This window comes from Amblyraja radiata, chromosome 13 (assembly GCF_010909765.2).
Source record: "Amblyraja radiata isolate CabotCenter1 chromosome 13, sAmbRad1.1.pri, whole genome shotgun sequence".
NCBI classification, from domain to species: domain Eukaryota; kingdom Metazoa; phylum Chordata; class Chondrichthyes; order Rajiformes; family Rajidae; genus Amblyraja; species Amblyraja radiata.
Genome location: NC_045968.1, coordinates 39,167,810 through 39,184,062, shown reverse-complemented (window position 1 = coordinate 39,184,062; position 16,253 = coordinate 39,167,810). Strand labels below are relative to the sequence as shown.

The 16,253-nt window shown below is 47.1% G+C and overlaps 1 protein-coding gene across 1 annotated transcript in view; it reads right to left on the bottom strand.

Annotated features, from left to right (window-relative positions):
* Nucleotides 1–1,063: 1,063 nt before the first annotated feature.
* The window catches only part of siah2 (siah E3 ubiquitin protein ligase 2), a 32,940-nt gene continuing 17,750 nt past the window's right edge, over nucleotides 1,064–16,253 (bottom strand). The window contains exon 2 of the mRNA XM_033031843.1: nucleotides 1,064–1,789. Within this exon, the coding sequence (XP_032887734.1) occupies nucleotides 1,232–1,789 (558 nt within the window). The 3' untranslated portion in view covers nucleotides 1,064–1,231. The remainder of the gene's footprint in view (nucleotides 1,790–16,253) is intronic.

Here is a 16,253-nt window from a genome sequence, read left to right as displayed (position 1 = left end):
AAACCTGCATGTTTTGGGGATGTGGATGGAAACAGGAAAACCCAGAGGAAACCCTAGTGGTCACAGGGTGAACGTGCAAACACCACACAGATAACACTTGAGGACAGGATCAAACCCAAGCCTTTAGCGCTGCGAGGCTACAGCTCTGTCAGCTTCGCCACCGTGCTGCCCAATAAGATTACTGCCCATTCCTCCAAGTTCTAATAAAAATTGCAATGAGGGTAAATTTTAAATTGATCTTGGAGGAATTCGGGAACACAGAACTGTACTGCATGAGATCAGGCCCTTCGGCCCTCAATGTCTGTGGCGAACATGATGCCAAGACCAACTCTTATCTGCCTGCACATACCTCCATTTCCTGCATGTTCATGCGCCTATCCAAAAGTCTCTTAAACGCCACTTTCATATCTGCTTCCACCATCACCCCTTGCAGCAAATTCCAGGCTCTCACCATGCTCTCATCATGTAAATAAAAAACTTGCCCCAAACATCTTTAAACGTTCCCCCTCTCAACTTAAAGCTATACCCTCTTGGATTTTAGTTTAGTTTAGTTCAGAGATACAGCGTGGAAACAGGCCCTTCGGCGCACCAAGTCTGTAACACAATCCTACACACTGGGGACAGCTTACATCTTTCACATAAGCCAATTAACCTACAAACCTGTACGTCTTTGGAAAGTGGGAGGAAACCGGAGCATCTAAGAAAACCCACACTATCACGGAGAGAACGTACAAACTCCGTACAGACAGCACCCATAGTCAAGATCAAACCCGGTTCTCTGGCGCTGTAAGGCAACCGTTCTACCGCTCTGTCACCGTGCCGTCCCATTTGAATTTTCAACCCTGAGAAAAAGGTACTAACTATCTACCCTAGCTATGCCTCTAATAATTTTGTATACCTCTATCAGGTGCTCCCTGTGACGTCCGAGGCTCCAGAGAAAACAAACAACTGTCCAATCTCCCTCTTGGTAGCTCAAGGAAGTTAATTAAAGGAATTATTCCAGCATTTTGTGTCTATCTTTAAAGGAAATTAGCACTGGGAAAATAAATCTAGAAGTCACAACCATTCTGAAATATATATTTATTTAAAAAGGCTATCATAGCAACATAATTTAAATAAATTGGCACAGTCAGTAAAGCTCCACAATGAATTTATGTCTAATCTACAGAGAAGATAGACAAAAATAATTAGCATTGAGTCACCACAAAAAAACACCATCAGCACTTATCTATCACGAGCAGCAGGTCGAAATGGTGACATTAATGCCCAAGTTGCCGTTGTCGGCAAAGAGGTGGGCAATGGCGGCATCGAAGACCAGGCAGTCGCTGTTGAGGATGGCCGTGGCCACTCCGTCGTGGATGGACCGCGGTGTGGCCTCCCAGGTCAGCCGCCGCCGGTTGCCGTTCAGCTCCAGCCGGTAGGCAAAGTTCTCGGCCTGCTTGCGGGCGCCGATCAGCAGCACGATGGCGAAGAACTGCTGGTGGCCCTCGTACTTCTCCTGCTTCTCCAGCACCAGCATGAAGTGTCGGCCGAAGCAAGACTGCATCATGACCCAGTCCACCGCACCGGGCAGGTTGATGTCCGTGGCCAGGAACACGATGTCCTCGCCATGCAAGGTGGTGATGCTCTTGTGCACGTGGACCAAATGAGACATCACCTGCTCCAGCGAACCCTGCCACTTGCAGGAGGCGCCGGGGCAGGGGCAAGAGTAGGGCCGGTACTCGCAAGCGTCCTCATGGTCGGGCTTCTCAGTGTGGTGGAGAGTCAGCAAACATCCCGTCGAGGCGTACTGTCAAACAGAAAAAAAAATACATTAAACATAAGACCATAAGACAGAGCAGAATAGCACCATTCAGCTCATTGAGTCCGCTCCACTTGGGCAGCACAGTGGCACAGCGGTAGAGTTGCTGCCTCACAGTGCCAAGAACCCTGGTTCGATCCTGACTATGGGTGCTGCCTGTATGGAGTTTGCACATTCTCCCTGTGGGTTTTCTCCAGGTGCTCTGGTTTCCTCCCACATTTCAAAGACGTGCAGGTTTGTAGGTTAATCGGCCTCTAAATTGTTCCTAGTGCATAGGATAGAACTAGTGTGTGAGTGTTCATTGGCGCAGACTTGGGTGGGCCGAAGGGCCTGTTTCCACGCTCTATCCCTAAACTAAACCTAAATTAAACCTAAACTTAAACTAAAAGACATAGGAACAGAATTACACCATTCAGCCCATCAAGTCTACTCCACTATTCAATAATGCCCAATCTAATTTTCCCTCTCAACCCCATTTTCCTGCCTTCTCCCCATAACCTTTGACACCCTTACTAATCAAGAATCTATCAATCTCTAAGCGCCTCTTGAATGCCACTATTGTATCTGCTTCCACCACCGCCCTTGGCAGTGCAATCCCGGCACTCGCAACTCTCTATGTAAACTCTGCCCGTCTCATCTTAAAGCTCAGAGTCAAGAGTATTATGGATACCGATAACAGAACAATGAAATCCTTACTTCTTGCAGCTTTACAGGCCCATTATCATAACAACACACAAATAAATATACATCAACCAGTAACGTAATATATTAATATTCAAGAATTTAATAATATTAGGTAACCAGATCATAGTAATTCAAAACCAAAGTCCATTGTGGTTAGTGTTCAAGAGCCTGATGGTTACTGGGAAGAAGCTGTTCTTGAACCTGGGTGGTTACAGTTTCCAGGCTCCTATCCCTTCATTCTAATGGTTGGAGTGAAACGAGAGTGTGGCCGTGGTAGTGTGGGTCTTTGGTGACATTAGCTGTCTTTTTGAGGCAGTGCCTCCTCGTAATTAAGTCTGGATTAAAGGAGATGCTGCACCACCAGTTGTTGGAAAATTGTCGGTGACCTGTTTAGAGATCCAGTGCAGAAACAGGCCCAACGAGTCCACGCCAACCAGCGATCCCCGTTACACTAGCACGCAAGTTTGTCCCATATCTCTCTAAATCGTGTGCAGGAAGGAACTGCAGATGCTGGTTTACACAAATAGGCACAAAATGCTGGAGTAACTCAGCGGGACAAACAGCATTTCTGGAGAGAAGGAATGGGTGACGCTTCAGGTCGAGGCTCTTATCTTTGGCCCATATCCCTCTAAACATTTTCTATCCATGTACCTGTCTAAATATCTGTTAAATGTTGTTATAGTACCTGCCTCATCTACCTCCTCTAGCACAGAAACAGACCAAGATGTCCAATCTACGTTTGGCCCATATTTCCCTAAACCATTCCTATCGAAGTATATGTCCATATGCCTTTTAGATGTTGTTATATGTACCTGCCTCAACTACCTCCACAATCAGCTCGTTCTATATACAAAAGGTGTAAAAAAGGTGCCCCTCAGGTACCTATTAAATATTTCCCTTCGCACCTTAAATCCATGTCCTCCGATTCTTGATTTACCCAACTCCGGGTTAAAAATTCTGTGCATTTACCCTATCCATTCCCCTCATGATTTTATTATATGTATAAAATCATACACCTCTATAAAACCACTCCTCAGCCTCTTGCACTCCAATAAATAAAGTCCAAGCCTGGCCAATCTCTCCGAATAGCTCAGTATTGGCAATGTCCTTAAATCGTCTCTGCTCTCTTTCTAAAATTGTTGAAAAGCGACTAAATGGTGCTAGATTAATGCAGACCTCAATTTTAGGATTCATTGGGCAGTCCAACAGCTGTATGAATTATGGGCAAGTGAATGGAATAATTAACCAAACTCCTGAAGGAAAAAACGTCCCTATTTTTGTTTTTGCTATGCACTAAAGTCTTCTGAATAAGGGTAGCCTGTACTCCTGTTCAACTATTTAGCATCTTTTTGGGCGATACAGTGTTCCAGCTGTTAGATCTGCAGTCTCACAGCGCCAGGGACCTGGGGTCAGTCCTGACCTCGGGTGCTGTCTGTGTGGAGTCTGCACGTTCTCCCTGTGACCACATGGTGTTTACTCTGGGTGCTACGGTATCCTCCCACATCCCAAAGATGTGTGGGTCTGTGGGCAAACTGGCCTCTGTAAATTGCCCCCAGTGTACAGGGAATGGATGAGAAAGTGGGATAACATAGAACTAGTGTGAGCAGGTGATCAATGGTCAGTGTGGATTTGGTGGGCTGGAGGATCTGTTACCATGCTGTAGCTCTCTCTAAAACTAATCTGGGACCAGGAGGCTGAACACTGTGGTTATATTGATCAAAATCATTAGTTTAGTTTTACTTTAGAGATACAGTTTGGAAACTGGCCCTTCGGCCCATCGAGTCCATGCCGACCAACAATCATCCGGATACTAATTCTATCCCACACTCTGGAGATAATTTACTGAAGCCAATTAATCTTCAAACATGCACATCTCTGGAATGTGGGAGGAATCCAGAGCACCTGGAGAAAACCGACACGGTCACAGGGAGAAAATGCATTTTCCACACAGACAGCACCCGTGGTCAGGATCGATCCCGGCGCTGTGAGGCAGCAGCTCTACCGCTGCGCCACTGTGCCACCCTAGTGGCTCCAGAAAGAGCAGGCCACTCCAAGTCTGCGTCCCATTTTGGTCGAGCACACGAGGTAAAGTAGCCTGAACAAGCAATGAAAAAATCCGCAGCTGACTTTGTCAAAGAGAAGCAAGGGCGTCTCTACCACAATGTGGGTACGCACCTTCAGGGCAAGTCCCTGTGGAACGGAAGAGAGGGAACTGCAGATAACCGGCAAGGCTGTGAGTCAGCCTCTTGAGCGGTACATGACAGAGTCCCACTGGGCAGATCGGTTGTGTGGGCGTCAGCCACAGCCTGAAGCCTGGCACAACTTGATAAACCAGTCAAACAGGTGGTACAATGGCTCCTTCTAGCAAAGACGCAGAGAGCAGGAGATTCAGGCAATTCCACAAGTATTTTCAAAGATCAATTTAGTTTAGTTTAATGTCACGTGTACCGAGGTACAGTGAAAAGTTTTTTGTTGCGTGCTATGTAGTCAGTGGAAAAACTATGCATGATTACAATCGAGCCGTCCACAATGTACAGATACCGGATTAAGGGAATAACGTTTACTGCAAGATAAAGTCCAGTATAGTTCGATTAAAGATAGCTCAAGGGTCTTCATGAGGTAGATAGTAGCTCAGGACCGCTCTCTTCGTAGGATGGGTCATTTGCCTGATAACAGCTGGGAAGAAACTGTCCCTGAACCTGGAGGTGTGCGCTTTCGCACTTCTGTATCACTTGCCTGATGGGAGAGGGGAGAAGAGGGGGTGACCGGGGCTGAGACTCATCCATCATTATGCTGGTGGTCTTGTTGAGGCAGCGTGAAGTGTAGATGGAGTCAATGGATGGGAAGTTGCTTTGTGTGGTGGTCTGGGCTACGTCCACAATTCTCAGCTAACGTAGGCAGATAACGGGAAAATATATGTCACTTAATGACTAAAGGGAAATGTTTTAATTGTATGAAAAGTTACAACAGTTACAGCAAACATCACATCTACTCAAAGAAGGGTCCCGCCCCAAAGTGTCACCTATCAATGTTCTCCAGCAGATGCTGCCTTTACCCCAGCACGTTGTGCCTTTTTTGTCAACCTGCATCTGCACTTCCTTGTTTCTACATCACATATAAAAAGTCTAGGTGGAAGTGAAAGTGTTGATTTCTCAGCATAAATGATTCAGAGGGGAAACCATTTTTTCACTAATTGTTACAGTGAAAGTCGAGTAGATATTTTTGATTAAATTGTAGCTTCTTGGAAGTTGAGAGCTGAAAAACAAATTGGATATTTTCTAAGGGGATCATTGCAATTGGCAACTGAACCGATCTTGAACTTAGAGTCATACAGCGTGGAAAAAGGCCCTTCAGCCCAACATGTCCCATCAACACTAATCCCACCAGCTTCAATTTGGCCCATATCCCTGTAAACCTGCTCTATCCATGTACCTGTCTAAATGTTTCTTAAACCATGCAATACTACCTGCCTCAACTACCTCCTCCGGCAGCTCGTTCCATACACCCACCACCCATTGTGTGAAAAGGTCACCCCTCAGGTTCCTATTAAATCTTTTCCCCCTCACCTTAAATCTATGTCCTCTGGTCCTCTGATTCCGTAACAGTGGACAAGAATCTCTACCCGATGTATTCCTCTCATGATTTTGTGCACGTGGTATCCAATGTATATTAATTAATCTGTGAATTCTGCCAAAGCAGTGCTGACCTTTGCATGCGAGTGATTTGATTTAAAGCATTTAATTTATTTTGTGGACTCGATTTTCTTTAACCTTGTGGCTTTCATCCGGAATGGTAAACAAGCTGTAAAAGGAGATACACAAGTAAACTGGCAGTCTCCCAGTTAATTGGGTAATGGGTTAGAAAAGGTTAACAAAAATTATGGTTGGCTGGCTCAGAATTTGCATTTCGGGTCGGGAACCTTCTTTGGTCCAAACAAAAGTCCCTAATCGAAACATTGTAGATTGTGAAGTCAGGTTCCTGACCCAAACAATTGGGGTGACACAATGGCGCAGCCATAGATTTGCTGCCTTACAGCACTAGAGACCCGGGTTTGGTCCTGACTACAGATGCTGTCTGTACAGAGTTTGTACGTTCCCCCTGTGTCCGCATGGGTTTTATCCGGGTGCTCCGGTTTCCTCCACACTCCAAAGACGTACAGGTTTGAAGGTTAATTGGCTTCTGGAAAATTGTAAATTGTCCCTAATGTGTAGGATAGTGCTAGTGTGCGGGGTGATGGCTTGTCATCGCGGACTCGGTGGGCCGAAGTTTACGCGCTATCTCTGAAGTTTAAGTTAAGGTCACCTGTTCTTTTTCCTCCCCAGATGCTGCCTGACCTGCTGAGTTTCTCCATCACTTTGTGTTTTGCTAAAGATTCCAACATCTGCAGCTCCTGGAGTCTCCACACCACGTTGGTTAACTAATACATATTGATTAGTAGGACTGGATGTTACAATTCCTAAGGTTTTTCACCACAACTGACACCCGGTATTCTTGGGGGTGACCACTAGGTGATTTTGCTACCAATCAGACACATCTTCAGTTGTGTACCTCAACATCACTGGGTGTTTCGGCCTTTTATCACAAGACACCCTCAGTCGAGGTTGGCCCACCGCAGGGTGATCAGCCCTGGGTGTGTGTCTTATGGTTAGCCTCTAGATGGTCATGTAGCAGCCCAGACAGCATATTTTCTCTTCAGCCACAGCCAGTGACTGCTCCATTCTGCTTTTTTCCTTCCATCTTCCTCTCTACCGCTGACTGTGGCTGGTTGGGCTCTGGACTCGTGTCCGTTGGTGGGACAGTACTTGGTTGAGCTTCGCCTGGGGTGCTGATACCCCGTGGACTGTGGTGGTTAACCTGCCACAGGGCTTCACTCGACTGATTTGGCCTACCTCTTAGAAGGTAATGGCCAATGCGAGGCCCCACACCAAGCTGAAGTTTAAGGTAAAGTCACCTGTTCATTTTCCTCCCCAGATGCTGCCTGACCCGCTGAGTTCCTCCATCACTTTGTGTTTTGCTAAAGATTCCAGCATCTGCAGTTCCTGGAGTCTCCAAACAAACCAGGCACATCCACGTGGCGTTAATTTATGTCGCCTGGACTCTAGCTAGTTAGGGACATGGCAAGAGGAAAGTTGCAGCTTTGTATCCGAAGAATTGGATAAATAAACTAGACTGAGAAAGGAACAGCAGTCAATTGATGTGTTGCATCTGTATCGTACAGAACCTAATGAATATAGATAGTAACTATATCTGCAACTCCAGGAACTTGACTGTGTTGATGAATTTGGGTCTGAGATTTGGACGCCGTGTTATATGATCAAGATAAATATTTATATGGACACTTTGTTCCAAGAGGCGAACACACCACGTTGGTTAACTAATACAGACTAGAGCAGCCAAGGAGAAGCAATTCCAAGTGGGACAGGTATGGGGATCCTGAAGAAGCCTCATCTCCAACAGCTCCAACGTTCTTGAGCCTTGTGTGGACCAGAGTAGTGATGGGAAAAACTGACCATAGTGCCACGGTACAGGTGGTCAATCCAGTTGTGAAAGTACAATTGGGACTAGGTTAGATAGAGCATCTTGATCGGCATGGATGAGTTGGACCAAATGGCCTATTTCCAATTGGCTGGGATGATTGGAATGACAAAGTAGCCTGCCCTCATTCTATTTCTCACATTCTAATCCCACGAGAGACTTCATCAAATGCTTCTTTACTTTACACTTAAGAGATACTGCCCTACAAGGAAACAGGCCCTACGGCCCACAAGTCCACGCTGATCAGCGATCACTCCGCACACTAGCACTATCCTATACACGAGGGACAATTTACAATTGTACCAAAGCCTAATTAACCTACAAACCTGTACATCTTCGGGATGTACAGGTTTGTACATCCCGTTTCTGCGCCATATCTCTAAACTAAACTTTTTAAACATTGAACAGTACAGCACAAGAACAGGCCCTTTTATCCACAATATATTTGCCAAACATGATGCCAAGTTAAACTAATCTCCCCTACCTCCACATGATCCATACCCCTGCAAATCTAAAAGCCTCTTAAACGACACTATCGTATCTGCCTCCACCACCACCCCTGGCAGTATATTCCAGGCACCCATTACCCTCTGAAAAAAATATATGCCCTGCATATCTCCTTTAAACTTTGCCCCTCTCACCTTCAAGCTTCGACCTCTCACCTTTGACATTTCCGCCCTGGGAGGAAATCTTGACTGTCAACATTATCTATGCCTTTAATGCCCTATATTCTAACTCTAGGAGATCAGTGTTGACCATAATAATCACTGCTGGTTTCCATTCATTTCCTTTTGTCGCTCTTTCTACATATTTTTCTAATTTTGTTGATGTGTCCCTGCTACTTAAATGATCCATGTTATTTTAGCATTCTATTTATTTAGTTTAGAGATACAGCATCGAAACAAGCCCTTTGGCCCACCGAGTCCACGCCTACCACTAATCACTCATTCACGCTATTTCTATGTTATCCCACTTTCTTATGGTCTCCCCACACACTGGAAGCAAATTTATGGGCCTGTCCCGCGACTTTTTAGGCAACTACAGGAGACCACATTTTCGCCGGAGGTTGCCGGGGAGTCGCCTGCATAGTGGTGAGTAGTTCCAGCATTCTCGTAACTAGTCGCAGCTTCATTCTGGTCGCCGCTAATTTTTCAACGTGTTGAAAAATTAGCGGCGACCAAAATTTTGACGCCATTCAGAGTAGCGAGAATTCTCGTGTCGTAGGTGCAGTGGTAGTGGGTTGCCAGGAGGTCGTACATTATCATAGGTTGTCGCCGGTGCTGACCGATGAATTTCATTGGCTCATTGGGAAAAAAAACGTAAACAGTAGTTTTCAGAACCAAGGATAGCCGACTGGCAATGTTAATGTCCGCCGAGCTTCACTGCCGTGTATCTCTGGCTTCTTAAAAGTTGTCTCCACTCCTTCCTCCCCCCACCCCCTTTTAATTTACGTGACCCTTCCCATACACTGTGCTTTTACCGTCTTAATTACAGCGCCAACCTTCCCGTTCATCGTGGTGTGTGTCTGTATCTTTGGCTTTGCACCGTATGAATTTCACTCAGACAGCGCTCCCCCCACTTGCCCTGTCCCCCGCCTGCATAACTGGCTGGTCAAGGAAGCGATGTGTGTGTTCCAATAGGACAGTTGCCGGCAGTCGCCTGAAAAATCGCCTATGTGAGACAGGCATATTACAGTGGCCAATTAACCTACAAACCTGTGGGTCTTTGAGATACGTGATGAAACCGGAGCGTCCGGAGGAAACGCATGTGGTCACAGGGGAGAACATGCAAACTCTCCATGCACATGGCTAAATGTTTCTTAAATATTGCGATAGAGCCAGGTACTATCGCAATGTTTAATCTGGCCTCCCTCCACTGGCTCCCGGTGTATTATCGAGTTCATTTTAAGATTCTGTTATTTGTTTTTAAATCTTTAAATGGGCTCGCCCCGCCTTATCTCTCTGAGCTGCTTCATCCATACGCTCCTGCCCGGTGCCTCAGGTCAGCTGATCAGCTGCTCCTGGAGGTACCGAGGTCTAAGCGGAAGCTCAGAGGGGATAGAGCCTTCTCTGTTGCTGCTCCGGCACTTTGGAACACTCTGCCGTTGCACATCAGACAGCCCCCCTCACTGTCCATCTTCAAAACCAGTATTAAAACACATTTATATTCCTTGGCTTTTGACCCTGCATGAGATTTTGCTCCTGTTTTAGTGTTTTTAATGTTTTTATTTTTACTGTTTTTACTCTCTTTTTTAATGTTTTTATTGTCGTGTAATAATTTTTTGTCCATGATTAGTCATGTACAGCACTTTGTTGCAACAGTGGTTGTTTTTAAAGTGCTCTATAAATAAAGTTATTATTATTATAAAATAAAGTTATTATTTAAGAAATATTGGACAGGTACATGGATAGGAAAGGTTCAGAGGGACATGGGCCAAACACAGGCAGGTGGGACTAGTGTAGAAGGGACATGTTGGCCGTTGTGGGCAAGTTGGGCCGAGGGGCCTGTGTTGTGTCACTCTATGACAGCACCCGAGGTCAGGATCGAATCGGGATCTCTGAGACTGTGAGGCAGCAACTCTACCAGCTATGCCACTTTACCGCCCTTATTTTGTCTCCAATAATCAGTGCATCTCATTTTGTAGTGCAGGTTGTGCCCCTGTGGAACACAAACTGGTTTTGCATCAAGCTAAATTAGGTCTCTACACCTCCTCCCTACAAGGCCATTCCATTCACAGTTGCCCAGTTTACCCCTATGTATATACCCCTAATATCCGGCACTCCAATACACCTGGACCATTTCCGACACTTCCCTACCATTCCTTGACCTCACCATCTCCATCGCAGGGGACAGACTTCTGACCGACATACACTACAAACCAACTGACTCACATGGCTATCTGGACTACACGTCTTCCCACCCTGCCCCCTGTAAAGACTCCATCCCCTACTCCCAATTCCTCCGCCTACGCCGCATCTGCTCCCAGGATGAGACGTTCCACACCAGGGCATCGGAAATGTCCTCGTTCTTCAGGGAACGGGGATTCCCTCCGCCACCATAGCTGAGGCTCGCACCAGGGTCTCATCCATACCCCGCAACACTGCTCTCTCTCCCCATCCCCGCACACGCAACAAGGGCAGAGTCCCCCTAGTCCTCACCTTTCACCCCACCAGCCGGCAAATACAACAAATAATCCTCCGCCATTTCCGCCACCTCCAACGTGACCCCACCACTCGCCACATCTTCCCATCTCCCCCTATGTCTGCCTTCCGCAAAGACCGCTCCCTCCGCAACTCCCTTGTCAATTCTTCCCTTCCCTCCCGTACCACCCCCTCCCCGGGCACTTTCCGTTGCAACCGCAAGAAATGCAACACCTGTCCCTTCACCTCCCCCCTCGACTCCATTCAAGGACCCAAGCAGTCGTTCCAGGTGCGACAAAGGTTCACCTGTATCTCCTCCAACCTCATCTACTGCATCCGCTGCTCTAGATGTCAGCTGATTTACATCGGGGAAACTAAGCGGAGGTTGGGCGATCGTTTCGCCGAACACCTCCGCTCAGTCCGCAATAACCTACCTGAACTCCCGGTGGCTCAGCACTTCAACTCCCCCTCCCATTTCCAATCCGACCTCTCTGTCCTGGGTCTCCTCCATTGCCAGAGTGAGCAACACCGGAAATTGGAGGAACAGCACCTCATATTCCGCCTGGGTTGCTTGCGTCCGGATGGCATGAATATTGAATTCTCCCAATTTTGCTAGCCCTTGCTGTCTCCTCCCTTCCTTAACCCTCGAGCTGTCTCCTCCCATCCCCCCGCCCTCGGGCTCCTCCTCCTCCCTTTTTCCTTCCTTCTCCCCCCCACCCCCCATCAGTCTGAAGAAGGGTTTCGGCCCGAAACGTCGCCTATTTCCTTCGCTCCATAGATGCTGCTGCACCCGCTGAGTTTCTCCAGCATTTTTGTGTACCTTCTTACCCCTATGTATAGTTCGCATCTCATTCTATGCAGGACAGCCTTGGCCGAGTCTCGAACCTTTGAAACTATTTTGGGCTTCTCCTTTTCTTTACCACATCGAACAACTTCTTATTATATCAGTCTTTGTAAAACGCTGAAGCAGTTAAAATGCGGGCTAAATTTAGCTCATTACTCATTGGTCGCTTGGGGATATTTTTGCAAATTACTATCGCAAACCATAGTTTAAAAGCTCTCAGACAAGCTGGTCTATGTATTCTAAACTACAAGAAAATTATCAGGCAATGGAACCATCCTAACCATCTAGAGGGTGATACTGAGCTAGACCCATGGTCTATCTATAATCAGATTTTACTGGACATTATCTTGCACTAAAGATTATTCCTTTTATTCTGTATCTTTACACTGTGGATGGCTCAATTGTAATCTATCTATATTACTAAAAGTCTGATCTTGACCGCTTTTGGCCCACTGTGCTGCGATTTCCGAGAGAACGCCGCCACCTACGGCTGTCATTTTTGACCACCTCGCTCAGAGCCCCACTCCGCTGTCCGGGACCGGAGGATTTTTTCCCATCAATGAAAATTCAGAGAGATATTAATGCTTAAAAAAAATGTCCCATTCTCTCTGCTGACGGCAGGGGGGAGGGACTATATAACTCGGAAGTGTCATACATCACTCAATCTCTGCCAGACCCAGGAAGCGAGAGGGTCACGGCTCTGAGCTGTGAATAACACTGAACGCACGTCTACTCCACGGTGAGTCCCCTCGATGTGGTTATTGCCAAATTGTTTGTCTTTTTATTTAAAGTTTGTGTACACAAAAAACACTGAACGCACGTCTACTCCACGGCGAGTCCCCTCAATGTGGCTGCTGCCAAATTGTTTGCCTTTTTATTTAAAGTTTGTGTACACAAAATGAATTTTGGTTGTCCGGTGGCTGCAGCCAAATTGTTTGCCTCACCTTTTTAAAAAGTTTGTGTTCACAAAATGAATTTTGGGTGTCGGGTGGCTGCAGCCAAATTGTTTTCCTTGGCTTGGCTTTTAAAATCGTTGCAACAGTTGGCTGCCCGCCCAAGTATCCATTCGGCCCACAATGTCTATACTATCCCTCTGGAAAACAGTACCTTCGGCCCACAACACCCATACTAGAAAGCCCCCCCCACCACTGGCAAGCAATATTGGAATTGGTGGAGAGGTGGAATATTGCGTTGATGACCAGCCCTCCCGTGTGATGCTGGGACCCAACGGGTCCCACTTAGTCTAGTCCTTTATAGTCTTTCGCTGACTGGATAGCACACAACAAAATAGCTATTTCCTATCCAAATCACTCTGTCTTGACTTCATGTTTGTTTAATTCCAGCAAAATTCAAGAATTTGTTTGTTATATATACTGGGAGCAAGGACAACTAAATTCTTACTTGCTGTAACTCTCCAGGAACATTAACACAACAATACAACAGTTGTCACCCATGCAAAACAAAGCTTTTCATATTCACCTCAGTACACGTGACAAAAATAAACCTCAAAGCCCTGTCCCACTGTACGAGTTCATTCAAAGAGTTCTCCCGATTTTTCCCTGATTCGAACACGGAGGTTTACGGTAATGGCCGCTCGCAGGTACTCGGGGCTCTCGTGGGCATTTTTCAACATGTTGAAAAATATTCACGAGTCTTCCCGAGCTTACCGCATTTCCCAAGTACCTGCCGTTAGCGATAAGCCCCTGTCCCACTTAGGAAACCTGAACGGAAACCTCTGGAGACTTTGCGCCCCACCCAAGGTTTCCGTGCGGTTCCCGGAGGTTTATGTCAGTCTCCCTACCTGCTTCCACTACCTGCAACCTCCGGCAACCACCTGTAACCTCCGGGAACCGGACGGAAACCTTGGGTGGGGCGCAAAGTCTCCAGAGGTTTCCGTTCAGGTTTCCTAAGTGGGACAGGGGCATAACGAGCCGCTAAGAGACGTCCCCGAGCTCCGACGTACCCGCTACATTCATTCTACGTACTTACCACGAGTTTGATTTTTTTTTAAACTCGGGAGAGCACTTGAATGAACTCGTACAGTGGGGCAGGGCCATTAACCTCAAATTTAAAAACAGCACCAGGGGCCTACAAGATCTCCCGGCTGCCAACCATTTCAACCCCCATTCCCATTCCCACATTGACCTCTCTGTCCTGGGCCTCCTCCATTGCCAGAGTGAGGCTACACGCAAATTAGAGGAACAGCACCTCATATTTTGCTTGGGTAGCTTACAACCCATGAACATTGAAGTCTCTAATTTTAAGTAACCTACTCATACTCCCGTTCCCTCCCCCCTCCCTGCACCCTAGTAATTTTACCAATTCCACAGTTCTCCACGTTGTTTCCCTCTTGAGATCACACCTTTCCTAGCCAACAATGGGCCTAGCAAGCACAGCCTCCAGCTCTTCACCACTCCCCCCACCCCCTACTTTCAGCCTGAAGAAGGATCCCGACCTGAACCGTCGCACATCCATGCGCTCCAGAGATGCTGCCTGACCCGCTGAGTTAATCCAGCATTTTTGTCTACCAAAGAAGAACTGCAAGAAAGGTTTTGGCCCAAAACGTTGCCTATTTCCTTTGCTCCATAGATGCTGCCTCACCCGCTGAGTTTCTCCAGCATTTTTGTCTACCAAAGAACTGCAGATGCTGGTTTATACCAAGGACGGACACAAAGTGGTGGAGTAACTCAGCGGGCCAGGCATCACTGGAGAAAATGGATAGGTGACGGTTCAGGTCAGTACCCTTCTTCAGACTGAGAGTCGGGGGATGTGTGAGGAGCTGGAGGCAAGAAAAGACCAGGGCCAATCAGGGCCGGCCACAAATGGCCTCAGGCAGGGTGGTGCCTGGTAGGCCTATTGTTGGTGTGATCTTAAGAGGGGTACAACGTGCAGAACTGTGGAACTGGTAAAACAACTTGTGGCCAGCTCGCCCCAATTTGGTCCTGTTCTCCCCCCCCCCCCCCCCCCCCACCTCCCCACAACCTCTGAAGTAGATCCCCAACCCGAAATGTCACCCATCCTTTTTCTCCAGAGATGCTGCCTGACCCACTGAGTTACTCCAGCACTTTGTATCCCTCCAGAGATGAAGATGCATGTGTGGGCACACACCTGTCCCTTCATCTTTGGCCTTTGTCTAACAATGCCTTCACAACAATCACCAACCATGCTCTGTCCTGCCCTGCCTCTCCCCCGGCCTTCTTTCCCACCCGCCCTACAATCAGTCTGAAGAAGGGTCCCGACAGAAGTGTTGCCTGTCCACGTTCCCCGGAGATGCTAGCTGACCCATTGAGTTATTCCAGCATTGTGTGTCTATCTTTGGTATAAACCAGCATCTGCAAGTTCCTTGTTTTTGCATAATGGACAGTGTGTTCACCAATATTTCAAGGTTGCCACATACAAGGATGTTTATGGGTGTTGAGATTTTCCGAGTACATTAGACAGCATACTAAAGTTTGATCATAACTTAATTGAAGGAGTGAATCTCCAGGATATTCAATTACAACCCAGAACCAAACTGGCCTGATACAATACCCTAACTGTAACATTATCTTGGCTTCACAAAGCAGCAGTAATATACAGATCCACCACCAATTTTCCGGCATCCTTGTTTCCAGAGACTTGCTGGCTTATCCGTTTTGCCAGACCAACAGAGGTCATGGCCTCTGAGAGGAGTCGAACAGTATCGGATCTAAAGTCTGCCCCAGTGCCCCAGCCACAGGGGGCAGATTCACCCCGCTGATTGTCCACGGAAGTACCGATGAGGTGAAGACCAGCCACCTCACCCGGCATGGGCACCACATTTTCGGTGGGGGCGGGTGACCTGGGGATGGAGAGTGTTGCACAGAGTTCTACCATGCCACCGCTTTTGAGTTGATTCACACACTCCTCACCCGCTTCTGCAGGAGGGTGGGTCAGACAGTTAAGAGATTTTCTGTTTAATTTGCGGGTCACAGAAGCAGGCAGCCGTGGGCTCCACCCAGGCCAACTCCACCCAGTTCTGCCGGGCTTATGTCCGTGCTCAGGTGTCCCTGGAGAAGGAGCATTTGATACTTATATGTATATATTCTTTATTTTAGATAGATGTCTCCTTAGAGCAATGTTTCATGTCAATTTTGTACCTGTGAATAATCTTACTTTTGTTAAAAGTGTCCCAACCGATGTTTTCAAAGGAGCAGAATTAAGCCATTCGGCCGATCAAGACTACTCCGTCATTCAATCATGGCAGATCTATCTTTCCCTCTCATCCCCA